At 41.1% G+C, this 17641-nt stretch overlaps 1 protein-coding gene across 5 annotated transcripts in view; it reads left to right on the top strand.

The window, feature by feature from the left end:
• LOC114880658 (thyrotroph embryonic factor) overlaps positions 1–17302 on the top strand; it is a 37356-nt gene extending 20054 nt beyond the window's left edge. For 3 of the 5 annotated variants that reach the window (XM_029196911.2, XM_029196917.2, XM_029196914.2), the window contains 5 exons: positions 10958–11103; positions 11432–11669; positions 11992–12095; positions 12283–12420; positions 12708–17302. In XM_029196911.2, the coding sequence (XP_029052744.2) occupies positions 10958–11103; positions 11432–11669; positions 11992–12095; positions 12283–12420; positions 12708–12794 (713 nt within the window). In that variant the 3' untranslated portion in view covers positions 12795–17302. The remainder of the gene's footprint in view (positions 1–10957; positions 11104–11431; positions 11670–11991; positions 12096–12282; positions 12421–12707) is intronic. The other 2 variants (XM_029196913.2, XM_029196912.2) reach the window with 2 other exon arrangements.
• The last annotated feature ends 339 nt before the right edge of the window (positions 17303–17641 follow it).

Genomic DNA, 17641 nt, shown 5'->3' with positions numbered 1-17641 from the left:
TAATTCGCAAGGGCGATAATTGACAATTACTGCCACTTTCTTTTACTTGGCGGACCGACTGTCGAACAGGCGATTTTAATTGATACGCTTCGCTCTTCACGGGACACTTTTAATTGGACGCGTCTTGGGGAGATAATGAAGATACGCCTATTATCTCTTCAGTCGAACCGTTCGATTCCTTTATTTTATTTTAGTTCCTTATTTCCATCCTTCTTGTTTACATTCACCGTGAACGAAGATATTTGATTCCATAGAGACACGGTAAATTATAAAAGTATCAATTGTTGATGGAAGAACGAAATATTTTGTTCGGTTGCTTTAGAAGCACTGGGTATATCTAACAACTTTCTCGTTGCACGCCGAAAAGTACGAACCCACGTGCCAGCTGGAGAAAGGAGGCCATCCAAATGTCAGTCCTGCATGGCGATGTCTTGGCACATCTCGTCTCTCTGCGTGTACACTCGAATCAGGCTTCCACGGTGAAAAAATGCTTCCCTTAAAATTTATTAACCCATCGATTACCCCCCTCCGAGGGAATCACCCGTAGGATAGTTTGAAAGATGGCTGACAATCTTAACGATAATCAATCACGTTACGTTTTACGCGTTACGAATTCTTCGGGAAGAATTCCTGGTGTCGATGGAATTCCCGTTGGTTGTCGCCGGTATTCGAGATAGATCTAGGCGCGGGAAGGGAAAAATGCGGAATGCGAAGGATTGGAAAAAAGGGAAAGAGAGAAGTTCTCTGGTAATCGGCGGGCAACACTCGCAGAAAAGACGAACGTCTATTGCGACGCTCATTGACTCGAATCAAGTTGACCTAGTGAGGCACCCACTAGGTTGTTTAATCTAAAATTAATTCCTCACAGCTGCTGACCGCCGACACGCTCCTCCGATGCTTCTTCTTATTCTTCTGTCGTCTTTTATTATTCTTATGTCGTGTCAAGGCCGCATTCCAGTTTCATTCGAACTTTCCGCCAGTTGGAAACGCGCGGTACGAGTGGGAGAAATAGAAAAATCGAGCCAGGTGTATCAACTTGTTAAAGAAAATTTGTAATTCCACTTATTGTCAATTGCCACCTGGATCAATTGCGATCCAAATTGAATTAAAATTAGGGCTCTCTCCATGGTCCGTCGTGCGAGGGTTACGACTACACGTAGCCATTTCCATTGTGAAAGTATTAACCGCCGTGGTGACCGGTACCATTTTAACCCTTTCTAATTTATAACTTTAAACACTTTCTATCGAGGAACCAAAACAACGATTCGGTGTGAAAAAAGAAAGACAGCTGCAAGGTAGATGTTATTTACGGTTACAGCAGTAATAACGTAACAACGCGATGATGCGCGTATTTTTGCTCCGACCAGATTAGTATGCCGTTCAACGTGGTCGCAGTTGTAATCCTCTTCAACGTGTACCACTAGCAAGTGTTCCAAGTGTTTACAGACGCTTTAGAGCGTTGCACATTAAATACGGATGAACGGTTTGTTTGATCTTCGCCACTGTGGAAATTATTATAAGAATTCATTGACGCCTATGTTCGGGCGGGAATCGAGGTGTTAAATGAATTCAGCGAGAAGAAGCCACAGGTTGTTAAGGTGATCGATAAAGAGAGGAGAAAGGTAGGAGAAAAGGCAAAGAACCGTCGCGTCGCGTCGACACTTCCGCGATCTTTGGCGATCCTAGGCGTTTCCCAGTCGCGTGACCGATCTTTTCCCCTCGTCTGCCCAGACAACTCGTTCTTTCCGTATCGGTTGCCTCTCTTACGTCACTGGTTCACTTTTGCACCGAGTACGATCGGTTTCCACGAGAAAGTTCCCCGACTGCTTTCCCACCGTTTCCTTTGACATCGCCGCCAAATTCGGGACCAGTTTTTCTTATCGCGGACAATTTCAAATATTTAATTAACCCTTTCTCTTTATTCTTTTCTAATACATAGTCTCATTCTTCGATGTACCATAAGTGCCATTTTCTAATACTTTTCTATCATGAAATTTCTTTGCTGTAAATAACAATAAATCTTCGTAAACTAAAAAGAACGATGGAAACTTTATACGGTTATTTTCTTGAAGCTCCAGGCTTTAAATCGATATAATACAAGTGCCATTTTCATTTGATACAGAACGTCCGCGACTAATAGAAGGTCTCTGCTAAATGATCGAACGATTGATCGATCGATCGGAGATCTTTCCGCGGAACAAAAGCGAGCCAGTGTTGTCTATCGAATCGAGGTGGTAACGATTGGTCGACAACAGGTTTCGAAAGGCACGTGTGTCCTTCGATAGTCAGCGGCTCGTCCTTGGCAATGGAACGTAGACACGCTCGGATCCACGTAATAGCGGCAGTCCTTTTAGTTAATCCTTAATCGTTACATTCTATGCAACTTGGATCATCCGCACGATTATCCCGCGACTTTCAACCCTTACGTAACCCGCGGTTAAAAAATCATTTTGCATCTTATCGTCTCGCAAGGACGAAATATCCTTGGACGAGTCCAATCGGCATACCGATCAAATTGAACGAATTAGACGAGAACGAAAATTAACTTCCTCGTTAGAAACCAGACGTTTTATTTACCTTTTTATTTCTCTCTCTCCGGTTGCTTTTACTTTCAATATGTTTACTCGCAACATCCTGATCGCGAGATTCCTGCAAGTCGATTTCTTGTAAGAAGCTTATAGAATGATGCAAAACATCTCTGATGCGATTAATAATTAAGAATCGAATGGCCTTTTAGATGGATCCGATAATTTTTCAACGAATTCCTTCAGAACGTATTACCTGTCTACGATTCGTAGATTTTCATTTAAACCGATGGCGATTTATTATTCCTTTCTTTTGAACGCCGAGTAATCTCCTGTCGGATCGGTTTAATGACCAAAGTGATATGCTTTTTGTTTCAGGTAAGTCGTCGGTTTATTTCATCACCGGATACTTACCGTGACGATCGTTGATGCTTTTGTAACTTCTCGTGGGTAACGTTAATTATTTATTAACTACCGTGATTCGTTAAAGAAACGATTCGATATGTTACTCGGAATGAAAAGAAACAGATTAAATCGAATCGGTCATGTGAAAATTACACCGCCCACGCGTTGTCCTAATGATAGACTCGGAACACGGCCAATAACGACGGAAGTCGGTGGACAGGGTGTTCCGTTAACGATAACTCGGCTCCGGAGACGTTTTATCGCGTTTGTCGAAGCAATTACACGGATCGATAGCAGAAAGAGAAAGTCTCCAGGGGAAGGAGAAAGCAATCGGAAAGAATCTAATCGTTCAGATTGCTCGTACGACCGAGTCTCGTTTTCTGCCCGCCAGTTAACTGGACTCACGTGCAAACACTGTGTCCACGATTTATACAGATCGTTTCACAGACGAATACGTAATTTCCTTGGCGATTATGAAGCTGTCGCAGGCGTCGCGTCAAACATTTCCAGCCGAGTGTGCTCGTCGCTTGTGCGCTCGTTGAAATCACTTCCGGTTCAACGCCTCCTCTTGATCGAGTTTCTTTTAACATTCTCACCTGTTTTTCTTGGTGCACGAATAAATTTTTTTTCTTCAAAATTTAGGGAACGAAGAGGATATTAAATAATTTCAGTGGTACCTCGGTATACGTCCAAATTTTGCTGTGAATTTTTAAATAATTATCTGAGGAAAAATTAAATTAATAATCAATTATATTCAGAGTATATTCTATCATCGAGGTACCCCTGTAATATTTTCCAAGTAGCTTAGGATACCGTTTATTTTCCTATCCTTAGATACAATGTCCTATTATCCTGAAAAGGAAGATTTTCGTCGAACGGATGGATGGATCTGTGTTTCTCGGCATTCGCGGCGGGATCGGCAGCCCGGAAGTCGGCACTCGGCTGCTCGGTGACTCGGTTTGCCCGAGGGGAAAGTGGTTTGAGCAACTTTCACTTGCTGCCAGGCCAAGCCACGTCTCCTCGTACAGCCAGCACCGTCTCGTATTGTGTTAGTTCTTTAATCGAAGAAAAACCTTTATTGCTCGTAATATCCTCTTAATTCCCCGTTTAACGAGGAAACCGTGACAAAGGTTTCTTTTGACACGCACGAAAGTCGCTTCGCACCTTGATTCGCAGCTGATCGCTAGAATCGCTACCGATTTCTCCGTTCGATAATTACCTGGAAGTCCTTTAAATATTAGTCTTTCGATTTTCTCGATCACCGTAATCGCAATCGTTCGATCTACGATCCTTCGATCTTTCGATCGAACTAAGCTCGTCTTGCCTGCCTCTGAAAGGGGGAATTACCGAGCGACTCGGTCGATCGACGGAGAGTAAATTCAGTCGGTTCGCGAAGCGTGTTAGCGAAGAAATCAGATTGTGGATGAAAGAGAAATCCACGGGTCGCGGATGGTGGGAGAGCACATGGTTCATTAAAATGGTTGGTTAGCGAGAGCAGGTGAGGGAAGGAGGAAAGAAAGAAGGAAGCGGGACCAGTCGGTAGTCGGTGAGGCAGGAAGAGAGAAGCGTATACGCGACCTTTCTTCTTTCCTCTTCCCGTTTCTCTTTTCTCCATCCACCTGTCTCCTTTCCACCTTCTCACGGAAACGGTTTCGTTGTTGCGTGCCTGAAACCTATCCGCGTAACGCGTAAAACGCTCCTGCGCCCGCGCGTTTCAGCTTTATCAGGAAGCGAAGAAAGCGACCGCCGCCACCATCTCCGCCGACGCCAAATAAAAAGCTCGAAAGAATGAAATTTCTCTATATCGTCCTGTTCTGAATCCTTTCTCTTTTTCGAATCCCTTTCTACGCGATTTTTGCGACGATTCAGGATCAGAATTTTTAGAATCAACGGCGAAATTTCCCAGGGAAAGAATTCCAGTAAAATACTTCCTCGTCCAGTTATTACTGGACAAAATTGTGTACATCCGTTTTCTGAATATCGCGTTGTTTGCCTTATGATGCAATCGAACCTGTTCCTCTTTAAAATTACAATAACGTTGGAACGGAGGATTTTGTACGTTCAGTTAATCGTGTGTCCTGTATGTTAATTAGATGCGTAAAAAATTTAGAAAGAATTTTAAATTTCCTTCTCTTTTTGGATAGAAATAAACATGATCGCGTGAAAGGACCACGTTTGTCCAAAAAAGAAATTTTTCGTCTTCCTGTATTCTGGTATCTTTATCGGAGTGAAATTATTATAGATAAAACCGTGTACAGGGAAAGTTGACAACTTTATCAGCAAAATAATTAACGTGTATTCCCTTCTTTTCTGACAATTACATCTATCAATTTCGTGCGAATTTTCAGAACTGATAAACTTTCCAATATAAAAACAAAATCCAAAGTTCCAAGATCAGTTTCATCAGATATAAGATTATGAAGGTGCGAACGTGTTTCACTTCCGCATCGATACTCCTGACGATTCGATGAAATGAAAAAATAAGAATAATTTGCCTTCTCTTTCATTCGTACCGCTATTTGTTCCCGTTTCGGTGTATCAGGAAATGCGTGTCCCCTTCTACCCGGGTTCGCTGTGTGCGCGAGGGAAAGTTTTCGTTCTTACCAAATTCTTTCTCCTTCCCTTGCCTCGCTCTCCCTCCAATATTTTCCTCGGCACACCGAGAGAAACTCGGGATCACCCGGTTTTACATCGCGGTTTATTATCATTTCGAAAAGATTATCTGATAGTAATCGAGAATCATTCGCATCTTCTGGAGAAAACACGGAGACGATATTCCTCGGATAATCTCGTTCCGAGTCTTTTCAAATGGAGGCTTTCGTTGGCAACCGGTGAAAGCTCGAGAGATCAGTTCCAGGTGCTTTGTACTTTAATTCGATCGATCGGATGAAAAGCCGGTGAAAATTGGAGGAGACGTTCGATCGAACGTTCGGAGGATCGGTTAGGATTGAATATTTTTCTCCTCCGCGTAGATGTAACAATATATAACAAGGTTCCCGAGGGAGAGTATCGGTGGTGTGCATCGAAGCGACAGGAAACGATTGCCAGGAGGTCTGGAGGCTATCAGAGGAGCGGCCAAGGACGTGTTCGTGGCTGGTTGCGTTTCAGCCCGTTAGTCGCCGGCTCTCGTCGCTTATAATCGCGATATCCGCCACTGCACAGATACACCAGCTCCTCTCTGTTGCTCTCCTCTCGTCCTACCTGTGTCTTTTTTTCCTATTCAGTTGGAAAAAAAAAATGGAAGAGGTTTGTCGCTAGACTCTGGATGTTTATGCGTTTACTAGAGCGTAAATATACAAAAACAATTTATTTGCATAAACAGTCGCGATGCAGAAATGTAGAAAAAAGGAGATCTAGAGCCAACCCCTTTTCGGCCATTAAACACAATGGCGCAAGAATTTTTTCGATAACTCTTTCCGTCACAAAAGACAATCAAGATTTTCAATCTTAGAAGAGAAAAGGAGGAAGCTCGAAAACGGTAATCGAAGGAACGCGTAGACGATTTTCACCGGGCGAATTCGCGGGAAAAGCCGTGTCGAAGAATTTACGTAATATCCGCGCAAAAGTTTGCGAACGAAGGAAAGGTGGATCTCGCGGGATTCTCGAACTGCCGGAAGTAAACCGCGACCGAGTGTGTTCCTTAAAATGCTTTCTCTTTTCGAGCACGCTCCAATTAGTGCGCTCTTCTCTAATTACCGACACAGCTTACAATGATTACACAGGGAACAGGGAAACTATTCCTATTTTTACGCGTCGATGTTACGTGTCTTCCAGCAGGAAATACAAATAGACTGAAACATTGAAATCGCGAATGAAGAAACGTTCGAAAATTCTACAGAATGTATCTGTATTCGTGGAATATATTTGAAACGCAAACAGAAAGAGAACGAGTAGAATTTCTTCGTGTCTGTAAAGGTACGCGTGTACGTTATCGCTGAAACAATTGCCGAGAATTTCATATTTTCACGTGTACCCGCTGCTATCTCTACCTTTTAACGACCTTATTCCCGGTGTCGTTTGCTAGTTTCGCAACCAGTCCAACTTAGTTAACGCAAAAATGTCTTCTGGTCGATCGTTGTTTCGTGACTTTTATTTTCTGGCTTTTCTGGAAAAAAAAAAATAAATTCAAATACAAAGAAGCAGGACAGCGTTTACCCTTAGGCAATTAACTCTAGACCCGTCTTTGGTCCTAATGAATCCATATCCATATTTTGAATAATTCGACTTTTAACCGAAGAAAAGATCGTTGGATTCTGTTTCTGTTTCTCTGTCTGTATCCACGTGCATTCTAATTCAACGAGACGCGTGTTAAATTGACGTTTTTATAGAAGTTCGACCACAAAACGTGCCATTTGTTCGTTGAAGTAGCTTAAAGGTGTATACAGGTGCGCCACAAGGACGTAGAAGACCAACAATTAAGGTAATATGTATCTACATATTGAATGTTCCTCGTAGCAATTTCTGCAGACGAAAAGGAAAAAAAAATACATACTACGAAACCTGGGAGATACAATGATTTCAATTCAACCAGGATACGTGAAAATATTTCTTTTTTCCTCGATGAGTAGCTTTTTATAGTAGCGTTTCGTCACGAGGAAAAGAATAATATTCTCGTCGTTTATTATTGCTGTAAATTAATAAGAGATAAAGGCTCGGGGTATTTAACGATTGTTTGAAAAAGCAACGGGCGTTCGAGGGAATTTGCATAAAATTGGCGCGAGGCACCGTTTCTAATTCCAGTGAAATTTTCATTTGACAGGTAATAATTCAGGAAACGGAATAAAATATCCATTATGGTCGCACGCAGTTGCGTTCGCTCGTATAAGGTGTATTGTGTACGGTCGCGGAAAAGCCAGGCCAGATTCCACGGATAAACCAGTGAAAGGGAATTGAAAATAGTTTTATTAATGAACGACGATGATTTCCGCTCTTTTAGCTCTTATCTTCGTTACACATCAATTATCTTCCTTTCTTCAAATTAATCGCATACGAATCGCTGGTAATTATTAAACGCCTTACACTTTCAATCGGCGACGACGGACCACGGAGAGAGCCCCAATTTTTATCTTCATTTTCCTTTCAAAACTACACTTCCAATATATGAAACTCTTTAATTTTAGCTGGATATCTTTCTATAAAAGCATTGTTAGGTGGAAATAAATAAGCGCATTTGTTTTGAGATGATTTCCTGTGGCCTTGGTACACCGATACTCGGCTATTTCGGACGATAGATCGAATACGAAGTGAAACTAAGATCCGTGATCAAGGCCTAGCTAGCTCGTGATCGAGTTTTATAAATTCAACCCCGATCAGTGAGCATCGAACAACTGATTTCTCAGAGAAAACGAGAACAATCTGATAGAAAATAAACTACATTTTCCCTAAAGGGAAGGATGGGAACCGTAGAATTTTTTCTTCCATCGGACTAGCGAAGAGTCTCTGACTTACGATCTGTAAATCTGTCCTCACTGTCGGTGTTCCGATAATTTATAGATGCGGTAAACCGCAGCCATCTCCGTTGACAAACGATTCGTAAACTATGTTGCCTTAAAAAATCTATTAACATCACCGCCCGATAATTGCATCTTCGCGATTTTACGATCGAGATTCCGTCATCGGTCATACTTGCGGCTAGTTGAACCTGTTGAAGCGTTATTACAGTTCTTCGTACGTAATCTGTATAATAAACACCTAAGAATAGTAAATCGAAGCTTATGAATATCTTTAAATAATCGAAATTATCGCGCGTCTGATCATACCTGGATATTTCTACTGCAACGATCAACCTCGACGAGAAATTATTCCAACTCGTCCAGATTCTAAATTGATTTTCTATTAAATCATTAATAAAACCTGGCATGATCGCGTCTCGCAAGGAATAGTATAATGCGATGCAAGATCGAATAGAAGATTTTCCAACGTCGAGACGACGAATCGTTTCAATTTTTCTGCACCTCCTCCCAGAAGGAAGTTTATGACTCACTGCGTACTTGAGTCAGGTAAAACGTGTTCGCGTGTTGCCGATTACGTAAAAGAAGTATCTTGTCCGGGGGAATCGGGATGACGAGGCGGTGAAGGGTAAGGGGGAAAACAGGGAACATAGTAATTAGAGGCACGATGTCGGTGGTAACGAAGGAACAGACCTAAGAACTGGTTCTACCGTTAACGGAAATCCTCAGATTCGAAACCAGCTTCTACGGAACGTACGCCCTTTACGGTACTTCCGCTTTCGTTACGCCACGTGGAAACTCGGTCAATTCTTCAGGAACGTCGTTTCGGTAGATTCCAGGAATTTGATTTAGGATTAGGTTCGGAGTTTCGGGCCGTTATCGGTAAATACCGATAATAACTCGACGCGTTTCATTTTTCAATTACGCCACGTGGAAACTCGGTCAATTCTTCAGAAATGTCATTTCGATAAATTCCAGGCATCCGATTTAGGATTAGGTTCGGAGTTTTGGGCCGTTATCGGTAAATACCGATAATAACTCGTCGCGTTTCATTTATCAATTACTTCCACTTTCGTTACGCCACGTGGAAACTCGGTCAATTCTTCAGGTACGTCATTTCGGTAAATTTCAGATTTAGAATTCGATTCGGAGTTCTGGGCCGTTATCGGTAAATACGCGTTTGATTTTTCAATTTCATCCCCGTTACAAGATTTTTCTCATTTTCACCCTCCTGGCAATTACTCCGCTCCGTTTTTCCGGCTCGTTTCCTCTCGGATTTCACGGTACCCGTGTTCTTCCTCTTCATCATGGTTCCCTCTCTTCTTCCCATTCACCAAGTCTCGGTGGACGGTGTTGTAGCGGTCGTGGCAGGCTACGGCACGCTACGCAACGCAACGCGAGATTAGTTCCGCAGAGCCGGCGACGACCGGTAGCCTTGAACCAAATTGCGAGCTGTCGTTGTTTAGTTGTTTAGCTGGCGTGCACGTTGAACACCCGACGTAGTATGGTTATTAGTAGCGATGGGAAGGAATGTATGAAAAAAATCATCATCGATCTAGTGTCGCCTTAGTATCAATTCATAAACTTCTACTTTATGACTCGAGTCGAGGTCCTAATTTAATTGAATTTTTAATTAAACGATTTCTAATGGATGGACGCTTTATTCTAACCGCTTTGAACAGAGGAGCGCATTGAAAAGATAGAACAACCGGCGTTATTCCAACTTTCGTACACCGTTAATAACACTCATTATTCCTAAGAAATGATCGTTTCTTTCAGTGAAGAATCTCTTTCAGTTTCGACTATCGTAGGATCCCCGAGAGCCTTGGAATACGCGATGACATACTTCCTTTGCACCTTTTTCTTTCTCACTTTTTCATTCGCACGATGTCGGAAGCCTTTCGTTGGCCATCAGAAATCACTTCGTGGAAGAAAAGAAAAAGAAGATCTTTGCGGATCGCTCGATGGCCTTGGAGAAGATGCTCCTCCAAAAATAGTGAGCCGGACCCGACCATCCGCTTCTTCTTCTTCTTCTTCTCGTTTTGCCGCGTTCCTTCCGCGTTTTTTTCTCCTCAACAACCAGGCGAATCGTGATTCCGTTCAAACAACGACCAATTTTGTCCTTGGTCTTCTAGAAACCCTTTCGTCTAGTAGTTCATTTTTTAATTAAAAATAATATCTCTAATTACGCGACATGCTTATCAGGAAACTGTTAATCTTCTCGTCGGGTAAAATGATGGAAATACGGCGAGTAGTGTTTTTTTTTTTTCTTCTTTTTTTTTCAATTTTTCTGCAATTTTTTTATTCGAACGAACGAATGCGACAAAACCGCATTCAATGGTTATTATCATGGTACACCGCGTACCGGCGACGAGGTCGCGCCGCTGCCACACTCTGATAGATTTCAACGAACGTAATTTTAATATTCATATACCTCGCTGCCATTCCTCTTTGAATTATTGCTTGCGATTTCGCTCGCGATCCAATGAATACTCAAAATTTTTCATTTTCCAGGATATTAATATTATAGGTGATTACCTCGAGTTTTCTAAGAGATCGATGATTTTTATTTTCCAGGAAAACAAGGTAAAGATGGACCGGAAGAGAAGAAGGACGCGGATGGAGAGTTATGGGGCAACGTGGAAGCGCAGGCCGCCTTCCTCGGCCCAAATCTTTGGGACAAAACTCTGCCCTACGATGCCGACCTGAAGGTATTGAACCATGTATGTATAAAAACGCGATACGGTAAGCTCACAACCTGGCTGAACATGGATCCCGAAAAAAAAAAAACACGTGGATCCAAGGATATAATCAAATTCGTAGCTTCTACTTAGAATTTTTCTTATTTATTCATTATTTCTTTGCTTCTTTTTTAAAACAGGAACACATTAGTTTAAGAATACAGATCCCTTCGAAGAAACGAGCTTGAATCATTAATTTCTTGTTAGAAAATAAATGGAGTGTGATCGCAAGAAGCGATCGATGATCGGTGCATCAAAGGAGATGGAGATAAAAAATGAGGAAAAAAAGACGAGGATGTTTTGTTTGCAGTACGTGGATCTTGACGAGTTTCTCTCCGAGAACGGCATTCCTGTGGACGGTGTGGCTGGCGGTGGACAGGGTACGATGCAGAGTGGACAACTGCACAAGTTGAACAACACCGAGACACCGGGGCACCAAGGACCAGCTGGTCTTCATTTAGAACCAGTCACCAAACGCGAGAGATCACCCTCGCCGAGCGAATGTTGCTCACCTGACACGATGAACCCTCCCTCGCCCGCGGACTCCAGTAAGTACACCCTTCCCTGCCCTGTCGCAATAACGAGTTTACTAAATTTTTTTCACCTCTCGAAAGCAAGCATAGCGCGTGGAAGTTGAACATTCTTAAAGACTAACGTCTATTCTTGACCGGTTAAAAATAAAGAATAGCGTCGAAGAGAAGATGTATTCGAGGGAAAGCTAACGAGTCAGCTTAGTTCTGGACAAAGAATTAAAGGATCATATCTTTTTGTCTCTCGCTATGAAAGGAGATGTTTCTTTCTTACCTGTTTCAAGAATAATTTTATATTATCTTCAAGGATTCGTATATAATATGGCATGTGTTTTTGTAGCGCTCTCGATGGCCTCATCGGGGCGAGATTTCGATCCACGCACCCGGGCCTTCTCGGACGAGGAGCTGAAACCCCAACCGATGATCAAGAAATCACGAAAGCAGGTCAGTTGATTCTCCTCAATCCTCTGCAACGGTTCATTATCGTTTTCAGAAGCTTATCCTCTTTCCCCGAAAGCCGTTTCGTTGCTTAAGATTGAAAAGAAAATCGCTCGAGTATCGCGGCTCTGTTTCTTTTTTCCGAACTAATTTCTCTTTGTGTTTTTTCTCTGTGGTCCATTGCCGGCTACAGTTCGTTCCGGATGACCTGAAGGATGACAAATACTGGGCGCGTCGTAGGAAGAATAACATGGCAGCGAAACGATCACGAGACGCGCGTCGCATGAAGGAGAACCAGATCGCTCTCAGGGCCGGCTTCCTCGAGAAAGAAGTAAATCTTCCCACGCCTCTAAAATTAAAGACACGCGCGTTTCAACGAAATTCTAAATTTATTTTCTTTTCCATTGTACCCAGTGATATCCGTCGTGACAGCCAAACGAAAAGTACATTCTACAGTCCCGATAGAGCACGTCGATGGTGTATTCTTTTTTTCTTCCTTTTTCCAAATTCTATCGTTGTTACAATGTTATCATTCGAAAGAAACGATCGAGCCTTTCATAGGATTTTGTACGATATCGAATATCTTCGCCAAACTGATTTGCACTGTTCATCTTTCAGAACATGGGCCTCCGACAGGAGCTGGACCGGTTAAAGAACGAGAACATGCTGTTACGCGACAAGCTGAGCAAATACACGGACGTCTAACAGTACGCCGAGGAAACAACAACTCGTCGTGGTATTAAAAAAGATGCAGACACGAGCGTTTGTTGTGCCAGCTCCTCCCACACTTTATAGTCGCAGAGCACTTAGGTTTTCGCCAGTCCGGAAGAAAAGAAATGAAATGAAAAAAAAAAAGTATATATTGGAAGAGGAAAGGAAGGAGCGCGTCCGCCGAATCACAAAGTCATCTCCACGAATTTTAATTGAACAGCTTACTTTTCCTTATAGGATTCCCTTCGCAGAGATATCCTTCGAGAGAAGTTTTGCTATTCATTCATCTCGTTCTCCTTCTTCCTTCTTCCTTTATTCCTCTTATTCCTTATTCCTAAACCACCAACACCGCGCATACCTAACGTTGATCCTGTTTTAACCCCCTTCTGCCTGAATCCTTCGTCTCCTTTCCCACTCGCCCCCATCTTCTCTCCGGATAAAGAAAAGTGTACATAGTTATATGTATAGTTAGATTATATATATATGTATACATGCATACATACACGAGCGCGTGTACGTATGTCTGTAAATGGTCGAGTTTGTTAGAGCGCCTGTAAGCGCGCAACCCGCATGCACACGTGTATGTACAGAGAATATACGCGTATAAAATGCCAGAGGTGTGTAACCGGTCGGGTATATCGTTCGCTGCTACGCATTATCCAGCATACACGTAATACGTATATATCTATATACATAGTCAGTCAGGCATACACGTATACACGCGGAACCGCAAACGCAGACGTTTGTATGCATGCCAGATGAACGTGGTACCAATTGTTCCTTACGAGACATCTTTTTTTTTTTTCTTTTTCGACCTATTGAAACGTTAATTATAGTCCTGTTCGAAGAACTTCTCTGTTAGAAGGAACAGGGAAAAGATTTGTTACAAAGGAGGATGCAAGTTTCTATTCTTCCCGATAGGCATTCGAACTTTTCCTGTTTCTCCGAAGGAATACATTAAAGAACCGAGTGGAAAACACGTAGCAAAATTCAAACGTCTCTGGCACGCGCACAACCGTCTCGTAAACCGGGCTGGAGCTGATTAGAGTAATAAGCGAATAATGTACGAAAGATGTAAGCACAGACAGGCGCGCGTATAAAACGATCGTCTGGTTGAAAGGAAAACGGTCGCGAACGCTCCTGAAGCGGCCGCCTAGCCACCCGCGCTAGTTCTCGAGCTTCTATTTGGTTATTGTACAACGCGAACTCCACATCTGATCGTGGATAGACCGTGTTGGTCTAACGTTTTTTTCTCGTTGCGTTATCCGCCTTCTTCCCTCTTCCGTCAGTCTAATCGTTGAACGCTATTCGTTCGGGAGGAATACTCGAAGAGATTCCTGGACGATATCATCGAGTACAGTAATTAGCATTATTGTACCTTCGCGTGACTCCGTCGTAAGACCGAGCACGTTTTAAAAAAAAAATATTTACCGTTTTCTTGGCTCATCGAATAATCACCGTTTGGTTGTTTTGATCGATCGCATAAATGAGAAATCAACGAAATTGAATGCGAGCGGGGAAACGTGTGTAAAACTGGAGGAAGACGGGGGAAGGTAGAATCGATGAATTAAATTAACAAGCGAAAGGATACTTGGGAGAACGACGCTTTTCTGCGCACGGACTAGGTCCCTAGTTCTCTAAGAAACGTTAATTACCGTAGCGTATCCCACAAGTGGTGATGGTACACAAGTGATTCTAGTTGTTTTTATCGTAAGGTAGATCATGTGCTTCTTTTTTTCTTTTTCATACGTAACGTTTTATCTTTCTCTTTATCGTACGATTTGCTTGAAGCAAATTGAAAGTGCGGGGAAAGCGTCGCGACGCGTCCCTTTATTATCGTTTCGTCGCGCTTCAATGGTCGATGGCTCGTCCGACAATGAATTTTTAATCAACCTTCTTTTGTAAATACTTGAATAAGGAAACCGTACTAATATTAGTTACCCACGCCGATTCAAGGTATCGCTGCATTGATCATTGTAATTTTTTTAGAGCGATTTAGGAGAGATCGCGAAATAGAAGTTCAAGTTGATTCGATGATAAAAAGAAAGTACATTTTATCGAAAAGAGAAGCAAAACGATACTGTCAGCTCTATTGTTAACCGACGCCACGACAAGAATCGTGCACCAAGAGGGGGCTGCTCCATCCTTAGCAGAACAGAAAACGTTATACACGCGGTATTCTCTATTCGTAGTTGTTTCCTCTTGTCACATGAATTCGAATGTAAAGGGAAAAAAAAAAACCTCTAACGATGAGCGAAATCCACTGGTGCGCCTTTCATGGATAATACACGCGATTAATATTTTACATACTGTTGATGCGTTTAAATAAGCGATTCTGCTCGTTGCAACGCTCAATGACAATAATCGAGTATAATTATATATACATATATGTTTTTTAGCGACTTTTTGCGACGTAAAATCGACAATTAAGAGTATGTTCCCGGTAGAGAGAAAAAATGGTCTTTTACGATACGCTTGTTATCGATTGTTTACACAATTGATTATTGTTTTATCATTTCGATCGGTTTCCCTAAAACCCCTTGACATTACGAATTCTCGAAGAGCTTATTAAATATTGTTATATACATATATATATATACACACATACATGTACATGTATATTTGTAGACGTACACGAAGAAATTAATTTTATAGAAGGCCTTGTCAATGACAGATTCGCTTTTAACTGTTTTTATACAAACCATCGTTTTAATTGAGGAGTATCGTCTCGTTAAAGAAACAATTCGACATTCGTATATTTTGTTCGTACTCGAAACGTGTCCGTAGGATTCTTTTCCCTTGTTTTATTTGTGATCACGCATCAGAGTTCTATTTACAATTAGATAAAATATGTATACGTACTTTACGATTGTAAATTTTTAGTTGGATACAGATCCATATGTAATTAATCTCACGGTCGACGTTATGGAAATCGTTTTACGCATTGTTATCATATACATATAGTTTCTTTTTTTTTTTTTTCTTTCCAGATTTTACGTATGTTGTATAATTTGAAATTTTTCATTCTTTTTTTCCTTTTTACATAAGTTGATAGTGTTAAGCGAACGGATGTCAACGTCGCAAGTAAAATCATACAGATTGATTTTTATGATTTCACTTTTAACGAAGCGACTTCAGAATTCGTTCGAACGTATTCCTCCTACTTTTTGATTGATCACGAACGAAAGACAAAGAAAATCATTGTTATTAATACTGTACGTAACCAAAAATCAAACAACATGTGAGACAAAGAGACTCGTTGTAAGCTCGATTTGTGACTGTTGCTAAATACCAGTTTATTGCAAGCAACGACACGCGTGAGAAACGTGACAAAAGCAAGGCGATTGACAAAGAGAACGCAATATGCAAGAAATCATCTCGCAACATCGACGATCCGCATTCATCGTTTAAACACGTTCACTGCCATAAGTAAAAATTGTACTTTAGTTTAATTCAAAATATTAACGCTTTCACTTGAAACGATATGTACACTGTAATTTTAATGGATATTCAAAATTCGTTTCTCAATTGAACTCTCTGTAAATGGAATAACGTACGTAAGTATCCTTATGGCAATCAACGTGTTAATGATCTATACGAGACACACCGCTCTTTGGCATCCAGCCAGCCTAATTTTAACATAGACAAAATACACATTGTGTAATATCGAAGAACATTGTATGAAAGGTATCTTAAACGCGTCGTGTCCGTAATCAAACGAACAAATGTATCTCTATACAGGCGCGTAGGACAAACGTATGAAAATCTTTTATATCATCTGCAATCGTAAACCGCCGATCAATAGCGTTATTATAGAGAAACGATAAAGTCAGATATTTCTTTATCTAATTTATATTCGATCGCTACGCTGGCAGTCGTGTGTGAATAATCGAGAAGAGAGTACATTGATTCACGTTTCTCGAATATTTCTAAGTACCTTCTAGTACAAGTTGCTATTAATTAAACATGTCGTAGCGTACTAAGCGGCCGATCATTCGGATCACGGCACAGTTTAACACCGTAATTGTCAAACGAGAAGCGGCGGAGTAGCATGTTTTCAAATGACACGATGTAAAATACAGAAGAAAAATCATTTAAAGAAACAAGCGCGCGCGTTCGTTACACGCAATCCGTGGATAGTAAAAAACGATACGTTGTAAAGAAAATCGTAGAAAAAAAAGAAGAAGAATATAGAAAAAACACACATACACACACACACATACAAAGGTAGACGCAATCGACAGCTTTGCTCCAAATTAGAATTTAATCGACGAATGACAAAACGAAGAAAAGTTGCAAAAAATGTAAAAAAATTAAATGATAGGGATTTAAAAAAGAAAGAGTACGTAACTGAGTAATTATGGAAAGATAAAAGATGAGACACGCCATCCGATCCATTCGAAAACGAAAAACAGTACACGTGAGAATTAAATACGACCACCCAACGTCAAAAATGTATCACATTTCGAGAAATATATGTATTTGTTATTGTTTTCATTGAATTATATTGTTGTACCTGGATCCCTTGATTATCTTACACTTCGAGGAATCGGCTAGATAGTTTAATTATCGCGTAATATAATAAAATTAATTGGCAAACGCCAAGGGGAAATGTAAATTTTTTTATCGTACTGTTATTTTAATTACAATGCTTGCAACGATTTTAAAGTTCAATGAATCTTTCCGTTGTGTGTACATTTTTGTTGGAACAATGATTTTCGATTTATTTTATTGTTTTTTAATATTAAAATTTCTGTTACGTATTGAAGAAAATAATCCTGATTTTTAGAAATAAATCGTTAATTAAAAAAAAAAATAGTCTGTTTGTTATTTTATTTTCA

This window comes from Osmia bicornis, chromosome 10, assembly GCF_907164935.1.
Source record: "Osmia bicornis bicornis chromosome 10, iOsmBic2.1, whole genome shotgun sequence".
NCBI classification, from domain to species: Eukaryota; Metazoa; Arthropoda; class Insecta; order Hymenoptera; family Megachilidae; genus Osmia; species Osmia bicornis.
The sequence above is the reverse complement of the archived record's forward strand: the minus strand, read 5'-3'. Positions and strand labels throughout refer to the sequence as shown.